Raw genomic sequence first — 14,275 nt, 5'->3', positions numbered from 1 at the left:
GTTGGTTGATTTCAATTTTTGATTTCTGTTCATTTTCATGTGACTCAAAATTCATGAGTTAGATCTTTTTTTTCCCTTTAGAATATAAGACCTCCTCTAAAGAGGAGACAAATTGGAATCTCTCATGTTAAGAAAGTTTGCAAAACTTTTTCTTCTAAAGTGACTGAACTTTGTTGTACCTCAAATCAAAGAGACTGTGTCTTAAGTAAATGCTTTTGTCAAGAATCTCCCTGAGTTTCTTAAAGTCTGGGATGACTCTCTTAATAATACACTTTATTTTATAATCCTTTATTGTTGTTCTTCCTAGTAAAATATAGTACAGGTAGTTATCAACTTACAACATTTTGTTTAGTGATCATTCGAAGTTACAACTGCACTGAAAACAGTGATTTATGACCATTTTTCACACTTATGACCTTTGTAGCATCCCCATGGCTATGTGATTTCATTTGGATGCTTGGCAACTGACTCACATTTATGATGGTTGCAGTGTCCCTGGCTCATGTGATCCCCTTTTGCGATCTTCTGACATGCAAAGTCAATTGGGAAACCAGATTCACTTAACAACTGTGTTACTAATTTAACAACTGCAGTGATTCACTTAATCAACGCGGAAAAAAAAGCAAGAAAAGTTGAAAAATGGGGCAAAATTCACTCAACAAATTTTTCACTGAACAACATAAATTTTGTGCTCAATTGGGGTCATAAATTGAGGACTACCTGTACACTAATTTTAGATTAAGTTTTTTTGAAACAAAATTTATAAGTATTAATAGTTCAACACCTTTTGTTTGAAAGGAGTGCTTTGACTGAGATGTATTCCTACAGTTATATAGGGTTTTTACCCCAAAGCCATGTTTTCTCTAATAAAATTTGGTACTTAATCTGGAGCTAATAATTTTAACATATTTGCTGTCTCAATGTTTTTGTTGACTGCTTTCTTTGATTATTTAAAACAAATACATAATGAAAAAAATGTTAGGTGCACTTTGGTACAATCGATACAGAATTGCTATAAAGCAATTTGTCAGGGAACAAAGCTATTAAAAAATAACTATAAACAGAAGCCTATCAGCTCCAGAAAATCCTGAATCAAGTTGGCTAAACAAATTCCTATTTCCATCACACTCGTGTTATGTTCAGATGACAGAATTATTTGGTAAGGAAGTTATGGAAAGAAGGAAAGGTAAAGTTTCATTTTACTGGCCTGCTTGTCCTCTGTTTCAGAATAGTTTGAACTGAATACCAAGTCAGTGGTTTTCTCATTACACTGTATGAGTTTTAACTTTTTAGATTAAGCTCTATATGGATTTAGAAAAGGCATATTTCTGACCAAAGTATCTACCAACACCACCACTGCCACAACCCCGCAATAATACTGTCCATCTGGTTCCTACTGCATTAAAATAAATGTTTATTTTCCTGAATGGACCTCATGCTCTGATATTTCCCTTACTGCCTAGCTGCCCTTAGTTTTGCATCCCAACATTAGAATCATGGCAAAGCAGAAATACTGCAAATCAATAAATGAAAAAGAAAATCAGAGCATATGAGAAGATGAGGATCATACATGTAAAGTCTATTCACGATGGGCCAAGAGTGATTTAGACTAAATCTCAAGTTTGATACCATCTTTTAAGGTTTTCAAATCCACCAAAAGCATTTCTTTTTCTTCGCCTTTCTTCTTATTTCCTGTTTCTCAGGAACTGGATGATCAGATGGCTGTCTTTGCAGTGTCACCAAAACAGGGCTCTCTTCCACTTGATCCAGTGCTTTCAAAACTTGGTGAAATCTTTCTTCTTGTTGCCTGAAGTCATATTCTACGCTATATAATGAAACCAGGAAAAAAAAAGGTTTTTGTGAGTTTCGAAGCTAGTTTTGAAGTTAGAAAACAATTAATTTGGTGACTGGAAATCATAACTGCAATTTGTATTGTCCATAGTTCTAAACATGGAATGTAGAATTGCTTTTCTTTCTGAGAGGAATCAGTAACGGTTCATTTTATACCAATCCACTCACAATTAATGCAAAATTTGTCCTATATTCTAGTAAATCTGACAGATTAAAATGCCTGCTGTAGTGAAATATTTTAGAAAAATGTAAAAATAAACACTTTAAGATTAATCTTCTATATGCTTTATTTCATGTTAATCAGCAGCATCAAGATTGCTAACCCTTGTTTAAAAATAAAGGAAACAGTTACATAAAATGCATTTTTCTTTTAGGAGTGATGCGATTTTGTTAGAATGTATAATTTTTTTGACAGAACTCAAGACTGATTATTTCCCATGTTGAGATTATATTTTATTTTTAATAAGCACTCTCTCGAAGTATTTTATGCAGCTGTAAACAAACGGTAATGTAATCAACAGGTCTTCAACCCCATTAAAGTACTTTTAATTCATTAAACCAAAGCAAATTTATTCCTTTTAAAATATTTTTGAAGCTACATCTTTCTTTTATCTATGTCCAATGCTTACCTGTTAAGAAAGGTATTTTCTCCTAGATTAATCTTAAAAAGGATAGAATACACTTTCTTTTGTTAAACTTTTAAATGCTTGTACTTTAAAATTATTTTTTAAATAATCAGTTTCAGAATAATTGGAAACACCTACTTAGTTGATTAATATTGCAATATGCACCAAAAAGATATAGAAAATTGATTTGGTAGGCTTTCCCCCAAGCTAATACTTCAGAATTGTAATATTTTGACTTAATTTAACACATACATTAATTAAACCTTGTACTCCAACTTAATAATACCTAAAACATACAAATGCTAGAAACATTCCTTTCATAGAATAGAATCTTTAAGACAAGATGATCTTAATATAAATTGTTAAGAAATGCAACTTATGGAAATTGGAAACTCATGATCTACTTGTGAGTTTTCCAAGAGATGTCTATGGAGATTCTCAATCATCCAGTCATAATTGTCCCTGAATTGCTTTTTCCAAAAGACTTTCTTGTTTTTTTTTCTTTTGAAATATTTTGCTTCTTATCCAAGAAGCTTCTTCAGTTCTTACTTAGGGCTTTTCAAGAAATATTTGACTGGCTATAATAAAAACAGGATAGTAGGGTTATATAAATCCTTTGATTTATAAGTATCTTCTTGCTTCCTACAATAAATATACTTTGTACTTCTTCTTGGAAAAACAAAATAAAGGACACAGTTCAGAAAGAAAACCATTATAAACTCCATGTTATTTCTTTCCTGAATATTATATTTTCAACAGGATCCAGCATAAAAAAAATGTTTCCACAAAATATCCCAAAGGGCTGTTTTCCTTCCTTATGATTAATAATTGAGTTATGAGATTATTATGGATTTGTATTTTCTATTAGTGTTTCTACTTTCTATTATTATATTATGGGTTACATATGACAATACACAAAATTTGTGTTTATACAATTGAACTTCCCCTTACTCCAAAATATTACTCATAGTTTTAGAAGCTCTCCAAATCAATGAAGATGAGATTTAGAATACTTGTGAAGGAGATGTGAGGTGCTTGGACAATGGGAACTCTGAGCATAAGCCCCTTCCTTGTGGTAAGGCTTAAATTCTTCAATATCTAAGAGATTTAGAGGAAAAAGGCAGAAGTCTTAGCATATGTGAGCAAACAGTAACTAAGCAAGTAATTTAAACAGCCAGTCGACTGCAAAAGTAAGATTAATTAAAAAGCTCTGTTGTGGTATAAATAAGTTGTTAACATTAAAAAAACCTTGAGTGATGAGAAACAACTGTGCCTCACCCCAGAAAGGCAATAAAGAACTAGCATTAATATGAGATTCACATCCCTGAAGTTCTGCACATCATTGATTAGATGTCCTGAATTCTGTGAATTATTAGGAGATGCCTCTAGACTGACTGAAAGATTTTTTAGACTTCCAATTTTCCCTTCCTACTCTATTTCTAAGCTTTGTAGAGTTATCCTGTGTTCCATGATTAAAAACAAAGCATGACAATATAGAGACCTTTGTTCTAACCCAGAATTATGAATTCTTTTGTAATCCTTTAAAATTGCGTCATGTATAAATTTTATTTATAAAATTTATTTGCCACCCATTTTATATCCAATGATTCTGGAGGGCTTACAACATAAAAACAACAAAAACATTAAATCCATTCTAAAAAAACACAGCAGATAAAAAACATGAACAGTTAAAAGTATGGACAGAAGATGGTAAAGTAGGGTTGCCAGACACACAGGGGTAGGTGAGGTTGAATTTTAATAAGTCAATCACCTCCAGTCTGAAGCTCTGCCATTAGGTCCCAAGCCACCTGACAAGCCAGGTCATAAATTCTTAGAAAATGTAAGGAGGATGGGAGCTAATCTCATCTCCAAAGCTAAGATGTTCCAGAGGGCAGGAGCCACAACAGAGAAAGCTTTTCTCCTGGATCCCACCAGCTGAAATTCCTTGAATGATGGGATACACAGTAAGCCTACCTTGTCAGCGCTGGGGTGGGCCAGGGTGAGACAGTTCCTCAGGTAGACTGGACCCATGCCTTGCAGGGCTTTAAGAGTGATGTCCAACAAATTGAATTACAACCAGAAGCAGGCCAGCAACCAGGGAAGCTAATTGTCATATGATATATGGTACAAAGATGTTTCATAAGTTTTGTTTATTTTTTTAGTTAAATCAAGGATTGCTTTACAACAAAAGTTAAAACTGTTGTATTGTATAGTTTAGTTCTGCCTAGTTTTCTCTTTATGCAGTGAGTGTTCTGCTTATAAGGCACTAAGTTAAAATGATGTACAACTGTAGAAATATATGTGCAAGGTTTAATTAGGAAATTAATCAATTAATACTATAGTAGATTAACTGGTAAGGGACAGTTTTAATTGCTGAGGGCAAATCTAATCAGCAGGACTATGATTTAAGGATCCATTTGTTTATTTGGCAGGTTCTTTGGCAGTGGTGGCCCACATTTAATAAGAAATGAAATAAAAAAATAAGAAAGTTAGCCTTTCCTTGAATGAAATGGTAACATTTGTCCATTGAATTAAATCAGAAGTTCTTTTAACTTCCTTCAACATCCCAAAATCTCAGCTGCATTTAGATTTTGTTTATATGCAAATATTATTGATCAAGGAATCAATCTAAAACATATGAGCAACTAAGAATTCTTTAATTATGTGACAGTCCTAGTAGAAATAAATTGGATAGGATTGTTAATCTTCTATTCTCCTCTTTTGGCAAGTTGTAGATTAGTTTAATTATGATTAGTACTTCCATTATAAAGGGAATGAGCGTGCACAAAATCTTTTAATAAAGCAACACTTTCTAAAACAGAGTTGGAAAATTGAAAGACCCACATTTTCGGTTGGATTATCAGCAAGGCCAAAGCTCTTTTTAACATCTGGTATAAAAGGTGAAGCTATTTTAAAGACTGAGAGGGCTTGCCATTTATTTTATTTATTTATTAATCATATTTACATAGCTCCCCATTTCATAGTAAAGCCATTCTTGGTGGATTACAATATTTGATTACATTAGGAGAGCCAGTTTGAGTTTGAGCCGGTGGTTAAGGTATCAAGCTAAAAATTGGGAGATTGTAGTTCTAGTTATGCCTTTGCTGTGAAAGTCAGCTGGGTGACTTTGCGCTAGTTGCTCTCTAAGCCAAACCCCCTTGCAGGTTTTTGCTATGAGAAAATATGTGAACAAAGGAGTATTATGTATGATTGCTGCCTTGAATTTTTATTAAAATAATATTTATAAATTTATAAAAATAGTATTTATAAAAAATAATAAATTGATAAAAAGTTTGAAATGAGTTAGGATGACTGTTGATTCTTCTGTCGAATTTTCTAGATGGCCCAGATGAGATATTATAAGTTGTTTTATAACGGAACAGTTTTATTATTAGTTTATGGGAAATATTGCATGATTGGGAGTTGTATGCCAAAAGAAAATGTTCCTTGACATAGAGAACATTGATAAAGGATTTTAATGTGGGAAGTTAATGCTAGGATTAAGGTTGGGCTTTCCAGAATTTACTATTTTTCATCACTGGTTTCTTCATAGCTTACATTGAAGGTAATATAACAGAAATTAAAACATACATTGTGTGATTAAAATGCTGACAAATAACCATTAAATTCCCCCAGCTCAAAAAACAACACAAGTGAAAAGAATAACAGAATAAAATATGGCACAGTTTAAATATCCTGTTTGTACCAAAGCAACCAAGAAATATGTTCAAGGATTATTCCCCAGTATAAATAAATCAGTGTCATAAACAAAGAATGGTAGTGGCAGTTTGGAATTCCTTAATAAGGAATTATAATGAAAAGCAAAAGCAATGGAATGTATGCTTTATTGATGGACATAATATATCTAATGCTACTAGTTACTTTCTCTTTGCCGTTTTATTGTATGAAGGCAAAGTAAAAATGCTGCAGCTAAATACCTTTTTAGTTCTATCTGTCTGAGTGTTTTCTTTCTCAAGAGTAGCACTATTGAAGGCCCCATTCCATTTAATGGAACAATTTAGAATACATATGCTTAAGATTGCATTTAAGAAGCAACAATTCTGTATCTGCTGGGAATAAACCTCATTGGATCTAAGCCCCATTGAACTTAATGAGATTTACTTTTCAGCTGATATGTATAGAATTGCACTGTAAGTATATCTGAAGCCAAGGAATCCTTGCTCAAAAAAGCGGAATAATTGTAATAATGTTATGTTCAAACACATGCTGTAAATATGTTATATAGATATTCATACTGAATACAGCTTTGCTATTAAGGGAGATTTTGCATTGGCTCTGATACAGCTGTTTGGCATAACCTTTTTGTTGCATTTTAATTAAAAGAGGTGATGCTGCTGCTGCTGGCAGATTTTTCATTGTGACTTTATTGTTTATTAAATTGTATATTTCAGGATGGTCTTAAAATAGCCTCCTATTGTATGACTTTAAAATACACAAATAAAACAATTATCCGTATGAAACATTTCCATTTTAAGAGGTAGCCTTGACATTCCTTGTGGGTCAGCTTTGTTCATGTATAAAAATGTTCTTATTGTCACTGTTGTTGCTTTGTTGCTTTTATTCAATGATGACCTTTGAGTTTTGCTTTGTATATTGCCCCAGTCGTGAGTGATAATGGGTGATCCAAGGCTAGATGGTGTTTATCATTATATATGTTCATATAATAAACTATAAGATTCATTGTGTGTTTGGTAAATTTTTAATTTGAAGTTACTAAATCTATAATATAATTAGCAACTTTGGACATTTTTGCAGAAGGCTCTTTAGATTACCCAATGTAAACTATCAATGCTTCATTTTAAAATTAGATTTCCATTGAGAATCTTTAAACCCTAATTTTTATATGTTAGAACAACATAATCTAAGGGATACTGTCTCATACTGTTAGTCTGATATGTTGGGATGTTGGGACACAAAAGTCCCAAATTAAAACAAGAATCAAGCCTTTCTCTTGATGAAAGAACAGTGTTGGGTGCTGAGCTTGAATGATGCAGTTAAAAAATTCAGAGCAGCATGAAATAAGGAACAATATTTGGAATTCAAATTTTGAAAATCTCCAAAAGTTATTCACCAAATTCTAACTTTTAGTATGATGGAACATAGTCCAGCATGATCTGATGCAGAGAAAACCAAATTCTGTTTCGCTTTTAATCCTGACACACTCTCTGCCTAAAAATTTTTATATCCCTGATATACCATCACTATAAACTACAAAAGAGTATGTCTCTTTATATTTTATATTCATAAATCAACAGTGTATATTATCCACTATGCATTAGGTATACTGAGAAATTCATGAGACTATTAAAGTAATAAATATCGGACTTTCTGAATATACATGAATGTTCAAATTGCAATATATACTAGAATTCAGAAAGCTGAAACCCAGATTTAAAATTAATGCAGAAATGGCAAGATTGGAAAGCTACTTTGGACAAGTGTGTATATTAAGCAGAGATATGCACAAATGCCAAAAATGTTTCACCATAATAACAATAGAGATATGCTCTGGAATATCTGTGTAAATTTTATCAAGTTCATAAACAATGAAGCTGAATTAATTATACAGACTGCTATATATATTAGTATATATTTGGTTAGTAATGTATAAACTATGGAAATAGATAAGTTTGTACCTCATTTAACTAAGATAGCTGATAGATACAGGTAGGTAGGTAGGTAAGTAGGTAGATAAATGATAGAGAGAGAGAGAGAGAGAGAGAGAGAGAGGGAGATAGCACTGTGTTCTGTAAGGCTTAGTAGCTGGAATCTGGACGCAATTCGTTCATTTCAGACTTTTCATTCATAGTGCTGTTGTTACAAAGTCGTGTCTGACCCATCACAATTCCATGCCCCTTTTGTTTCATATACTTCTGATGTTGGAAAATATATGAATATATATAAAGCTCATGTATATAATTCTTAACAATATTCATAAATTGCTTCTGAACTAGGTAAGAGTGAATCTTTGTTCTATCAATAAATGTTATCCCAGTGCATCTCCCTTTCTTCCTCCTCAAACCATTTTAAATTGTTCCCATTGATTTGAATTCTTCAGTCAGGGTCTAGATCACAGGTCCAGAAGGAGCATTTGGAAAAAAAAAATCTTCAGATTTTCCACCTGGAATAAGAAATGCTGCCAGCATGAGTTAAAATGGAAAAAGTCCAATAGCAATGTTCATTTTTCTTAGAAAAAGTTATTTGGCCAACATGGAGAACAGAACCTTGACTTTTAAAGGCCTTGAGTGTGGTGAATTATGATTCTTATGCTACTTCACACACACTTACATTTTATTATAGTGGTGAGTAATGTCAGGGGGCTCAAGGACCACACTTAATATAGTCAAGGACTATAGTGTGTTGGCTAATGTTGCAAATATGGGGCGTGCCAGGAGTTTTGATTTTTTTTTCCCCTAGGATTTTTGAGAACTCTTTTAGAATTTTTTTTCTTTCATTTCTGCCTGAAAAATGACAGGATATTATACTATTATTTTTTGTCTATGGGGCTTCATGAACTTCAGAGGTGGGATTGCATGTGTGATGACCCACAAACATAACAAAATCTAAAACATAAATAAATGTCCTTTAATGCCTCCAACTTGGCTCCACTGTTCAATAATTCTCAGTTGGAGATAAATTGTACTCGAAAATAATCTTCAAAAGAAAGCAGTACAGTCCAAATTTAATGAGCAGATAGAGGTGAAAATAAAAACGAAACAAACTACAATGAAGAAATTTCCACAACAGAACAGAAGATGTATTTACCAAATTCAAGGAGAAAACAAGGCACAGTCTGTTCAAAGGACACCAACCAAGATAACCTCAAACCAAAATAAAACATGCTTTGTCTCCAGCATTTGCCAGACACAGGTCCAAGCTCTTATGCAGTTCTCACACCTGCAGCCCATGAAGAGGATCAAGGCCCTTTCCTCCCCCATAGACCACGCCATTCATGCCTCTCCCTTATCCTCTTCTCCCTGCGTGCCCTAGGATGGAGAGGGGATGGGCCTGAGTCTTTCTCTGACTGCCCAGCTGGCCTCTGCCCTTCCCCAGTCTCCTCCACAACCTCCAGAGCCACACTTCCACTCCCTGTCGCTGTTCCTCCTCTCCCTCAGAGTCAGTCTCCACCAGGGGCATGACAGCATGTAGTTGTGGAGTTCAGGTTGCTATTCCTGTTTTTCTGATAGAAAAGCAACGTGAACCCACAATTTAATTTAGGATCTAGAAATCTGAGAAGTAGTGAACTAGGTTTTCACTTTGAGGTAATTAAAAAAGTTGTAAATTTCAGGAAACAGATCTCTTCTTGTATTTGCAGTTGCTTTAATCTTAACTAATCATGTCTTTCCTCTGTATATTTATTGGGTTAATGTAATCTGAATACTGCTGGCTATTAAATATCTACAGAAACAAACATACACACACTGAGCACAATTTCTTAATTAAAAATGTGCCCAAGCCAACTTTTCTGCTTTCTACAAATATTACATTTAACATCCTTAACAATTCTTACTTACTGCCCCTCTGAAGCTAATTAGATGGCAAATTCTCCCTTATGTTTATGGTAAGCACAATTGCAAGTCTTAAGGGTATTTTCTTTCTCTTCTCATTAATGTGATTCAACAGAAAACTATATGCCGGTTTTGTTCCAATGGAAATATTGACCTTGTAATTTCAAAATGGTACAGAGAGAATTTAACTAGATGAATCATGTTAACATCAATCCAAAGTTAAATAATAAAGAGATAACTAATTATTTTTGTAGGATTTTGTGTCTGTTAAATAACTTCGGATGAAATCCCGGGGATGTTTACTTATTGCTAAGATTTGCTTCCTGCTCCCAAAATTACCAGCTTAATCTACCCATTACACACAGAAGCACAACAGTTCTGAAGGATTTTTTTTTGTTTTTGAAAAAGCACACACCTATGCTTGTTAGATCATCTAATTATGAATTTGTCAGGCATCCCCAGCAACCAAGAAAATGGTTCATCTTGTAGAGGAGATGGGCAGCATTAAAAATGTAATAAACAACTGTTTAAAAAATATGAGTTACTTCTGAATAGCATTTAATATTTATTTATTGTTTCTTACTTGTAGATAGAAATCTTGCCAAATGAAAGCAATTATTTGCATAATTACAGATATACTCTGAGAATTGCTAGACTGGAACAAACCTTTGGGAGGAATCCCTACCAGTCTTTTCAAGCTCTGCTGCCACTTTGCCTTCTGGAATATAGCCCCTCCCGCTCAGGAATCCAGACCACATTCCACCACAGGGCTGTAACTACAGCCAGCAGTAAAATTTAAAATATAGGGCAAGGTTTTCTCAATCGTGTTATAGAATATTTTCCTTAAGTTGCCACCTTTTGGGACTACTGTTGTAGTAGTTTAGTAACCACGATTCATTATACCCACTATACGACATGTGGAAAAAAAGTCAAGATGGCAATTGCAACAGTGTGATGGAAGTCATGCTAATTTTTATATGTATTGAATCTCCATGGCTACCCTCTTGATTCTTTGACCATACCTTGCAGACATCCTTGATTGATTAGTCAAATAAATATATTTAAATGAAGCAGTTCTTTCTCTTAAACTATAAATATCTCACATGTTTAGCCAGTTTTGCTGTTTGATCAACTTGTTTATGTATGGAATGAATGAGGTCACCAATATATTTGAGAGGCTGTTCTAAGGTTAAAGAAAAAGAAAAGAAAACCTCTTAAGGATTTTCCCTGAGAGAAACATCCCTTAATATGCTATTTCTGCAACCCAAACTCAGATAATTAAGTCTGAGTTAAGATAATTAAGTTAGCTAGTCAAATGTCATACTGCAAATATAGACTGAGACTTATCAATATATCTTCATGGTATGACAGTTTGGCTAGTCTTTGTTAATTAGGGTTATAGTAATGTTATGCACATTTTTGGTTATATTTGTTTATTTTAACTATATTTTGTAAACAAACAAATGTAAGTAATCAGTATCCATTCTTGATTGTTTCCTTTAAAAAACTCCCTAGTTTGATTATTTCCTTTTGAAGCATTTACTCCAGAAGAAAGAGTTAACAATCTACATTTACTTATTATTTGCAGACTGAAGCTTGCAATATCACCTTTTTGGGTTACTAAATAACTGCTGTCACAACAGAACACAAATTCCCCCAGTAATCATTAAACATGTGATTTAAAATTGACCTAAATGGTACCAACTATCTGGCTGACCTGTAAGCCTAATGAGGAGAAGCAGTATAAATGGTTGGGGACAATAAAGAAGATAATTAAAAACACAGGGAGTCTCAGATAGAAAGGGACCAATCACTTTAATGAAAGTTGGTTTTTGCTCTAGAATATTTTTCGTGCTATAAATGAGAGACCAAATGAACCAGGAAAAGCCTTGGATTAATTTTCAGGGTTGACAGATTTTGGAGCAATAGTGTTTTTCCTATATAGATTTTTATTTTAAAGGGAAAGCATCAAGTGCACATGATGCATCTCCTACATGATGTTAAGGCTGTCAGAGTAAGGTAACTAAAGCAAAGTTCAGTGGGGATAAAATGCCACGGCTATCAATCATAACCAAAATATTTTCCAATACTGCAGATATATACATATTTTTAGACAGAGATATTGTGATTTTTTTCATTGTGACTTACAAAACAACTACAGAAGGAAGATAATATATAATCTATAATTGTTAAGAAGTGATGGCAATCAATAAGAAGTGATGGCAATCAATAATAGTTTTGGTCACCACACTATAAAAAAGATGTTGAGATCTAGAAAAAGTGCAAAGAAGAGCAACCAAAATGGTTAGGGGACTGGAAGCTAAAACATACAATGAATGGTTGCAGGTACTTGGTATGGCTAGTTTAATGAAGAGAAGGACCAGGGGAGACATGATAGCAGTGTTTCAGTATTTGAGGGGCTGCCACAGAAGGGAGAGGGTCAAGCTATTTTCCAAGGAACCTGAAGGCCAGATAAGGAATAATGGATGGAAACTGATCAAGAAGAGATTCAATCTAGAAGTAAGGAGAAATTTTCTGACAGTGAGAACAATCAACCAATGGAACAGATTGTCTTTGGAGGTAGTGGGAGCTTCATCACTGGAAGCTTTCAATAAGAGATTGGACTGCCATCTGTCAGAAATGGTGTAGGGTCTCCTGCTAGGGTGTGGGGGTTGCACTAGAAGATGACCTACAAGGTCCCTTTCAACTCTGTTAATCTGTTAATAAAAAGTAGCAATTAGCTAAATTTTCACTCAAAATTGCAGGCAATGGGGAATTGTTAGCTGAAATAAGTATTCAAATTCAAAAACTACACAGATTTATTTTACCCACGTAAGCAAGGAAAAGTGATAATCATGCTGCAGAAAACAATACTTCAGTCTATCTCTTCAGCAAAGAGAATAATATATTAATGCAAATAATAATTTAAAGTTAAAAATGAAAAGTGAGGAAATAAAATAAAAACTTTGGAAATAGGATGGCATGAATAGGTGGATTAGGGGGGATTAAATAGACCATGGGGACAAATTTAATGGATTTAGAACAGAGAGCAAGACTTATTTAATTATCGTTTCAAAGGAAAAGGGAGGACAGGCTTCACTCTGTAAACAATTAAAGAAACATACTTCACAGTGATTGTGAATCAAAATATGAATTCTTTATTTAGACATAGTCTAATAATATGTGTACACTAGAAATTAAGAAAGGCTAGTTCAGATAGTAATTATATTCTTGATCTTCAGTGCCACTAATCCAGAAAATATGTGTTGATGTGTATATGTAGAACTATGGATAAAAATGTTTTGTTCGTCTTTGATCTCCTTCCTTCAGTTAGTAGTTCATGTATGTTCTGGAAAATTCTGGAATGCTCTTTTTCTCCTTTATACCATGCAGTCTGACCATTCTGATAGAGATCCAGCAGTTTTATGAAGTTAATTCTCTGGCCTGGAAGAAATGTGTGGTGGAGATTATGGGCTCTAGACTCATTTAATTATTTCATTAAGAATGAAGAATAAATTCTGCAATAGTCTTATCATTTCAGTCTCAAAGGTGAGCAAAACCAAAGTAGGATAAGAGAAATAGTGAACGCAGATAAAAAGTAGGAGGGAAAAAAATCATGAAACCTAGAAGATTCTGAATGGATAATTAGACAGTTACAACAAATTTCAGGCAGCCAGAGACAAAATAAAGTTATGGATAAACTGAATCTTCGGAGTCATGCTTGTTTTAAAACTTCTGGTTGGATGTAAAGCAGAAAAAAAATGTTGACTCTTCTAAACATCAAACTTAAGAGCCTTGATTCCTGAAGATCTCACAATGCATATGGAAAATAAGATAAGGGTGCACTTTCACACAGATATCATTGTATAGAACAATGGGCCTATCTTCAGGGACCTTTCCCAGTGCCTGAAGTCTATGGGGATCTGGATGGAGGGAAATGCTTTGGCTCAACCCTGGTAAAGGTAAATAACTCTAGGTTTTAAAAGCATCTTGTTCGGGGAAGCTTATTCATGTTTAACTCTGCCTGGGGAGATATATCACCAGTCAGAGCTGATGTGCAATTTGGGGTCATCTTGGACTCATAGCTCCTGCTCTTTTACTTTTTTGATCCAGTACCAACAGCTTTCGTTGACTTTTTTTTTCATTGTCTTTTTAGTAAATGATGGCATTATAGCTAAATAAATCCAGACTTAATGCAGTGTCTTTGATTTCATTACTCCCAGTTCACTTATGTCACTTCAATGGTAAGTGTTTGGCTCATTTAGTATC

At 33.8% G+C, this 14,275-nt stretch overlaps 2 protein-coding genes across 2 annotated transcripts in view; one reads left to right on the top strand and one right to left on the bottom strand.

The window, feature by feature from the left end:
* Positions 1–14,275, top strand: part of DOCK2 (dedicator of cytokinesis 2) — a 316,322-nt gene that overhangs the window by 110,641 nt on the left and 191,406 nt on the right. The gene's annotated exons all lie outside the window — the stretch shown is intronic.
* Positions 1,559–14,275, bottom strand: part of INSYN2B (inhibitory synaptic factor family member 2B) — a 28,009-nt gene continuing 15,292 nt past the window's right edge. Inside the window, exon 3 of the mRNA XM_026696344.2 lies at positions 1,559–1,825. Coding sequence (XP_026552129.2) covers positions 1,645–1,825 — 181 coding nt within the window. The 3' untranslated portion in view covers positions 1,559–1,644. The remainder of the gene's footprint in view (positions 1,826–14,275) is intronic.

Source organism: Pseudonaja textilis, chromosome 2 (assembly GCF_049901715.1).
Source record: "Pseudonaja textilis isolate UNSWEBS1 chromosome 2, rPseTex1.2, whole genome shotgun sequence".
NCBI classification, from domain to species: domain Eukaryota; kingdom Metazoa; phylum Chordata; class Lepidosauria; order Squamata; family Elapidae; genus Pseudonaja; species Pseudonaja textilis.
The sequence above is the reverse complement of the archived record's forward strand: the minus strand, read 5'-3'. Positions and strand labels throughout refer to the sequence as shown.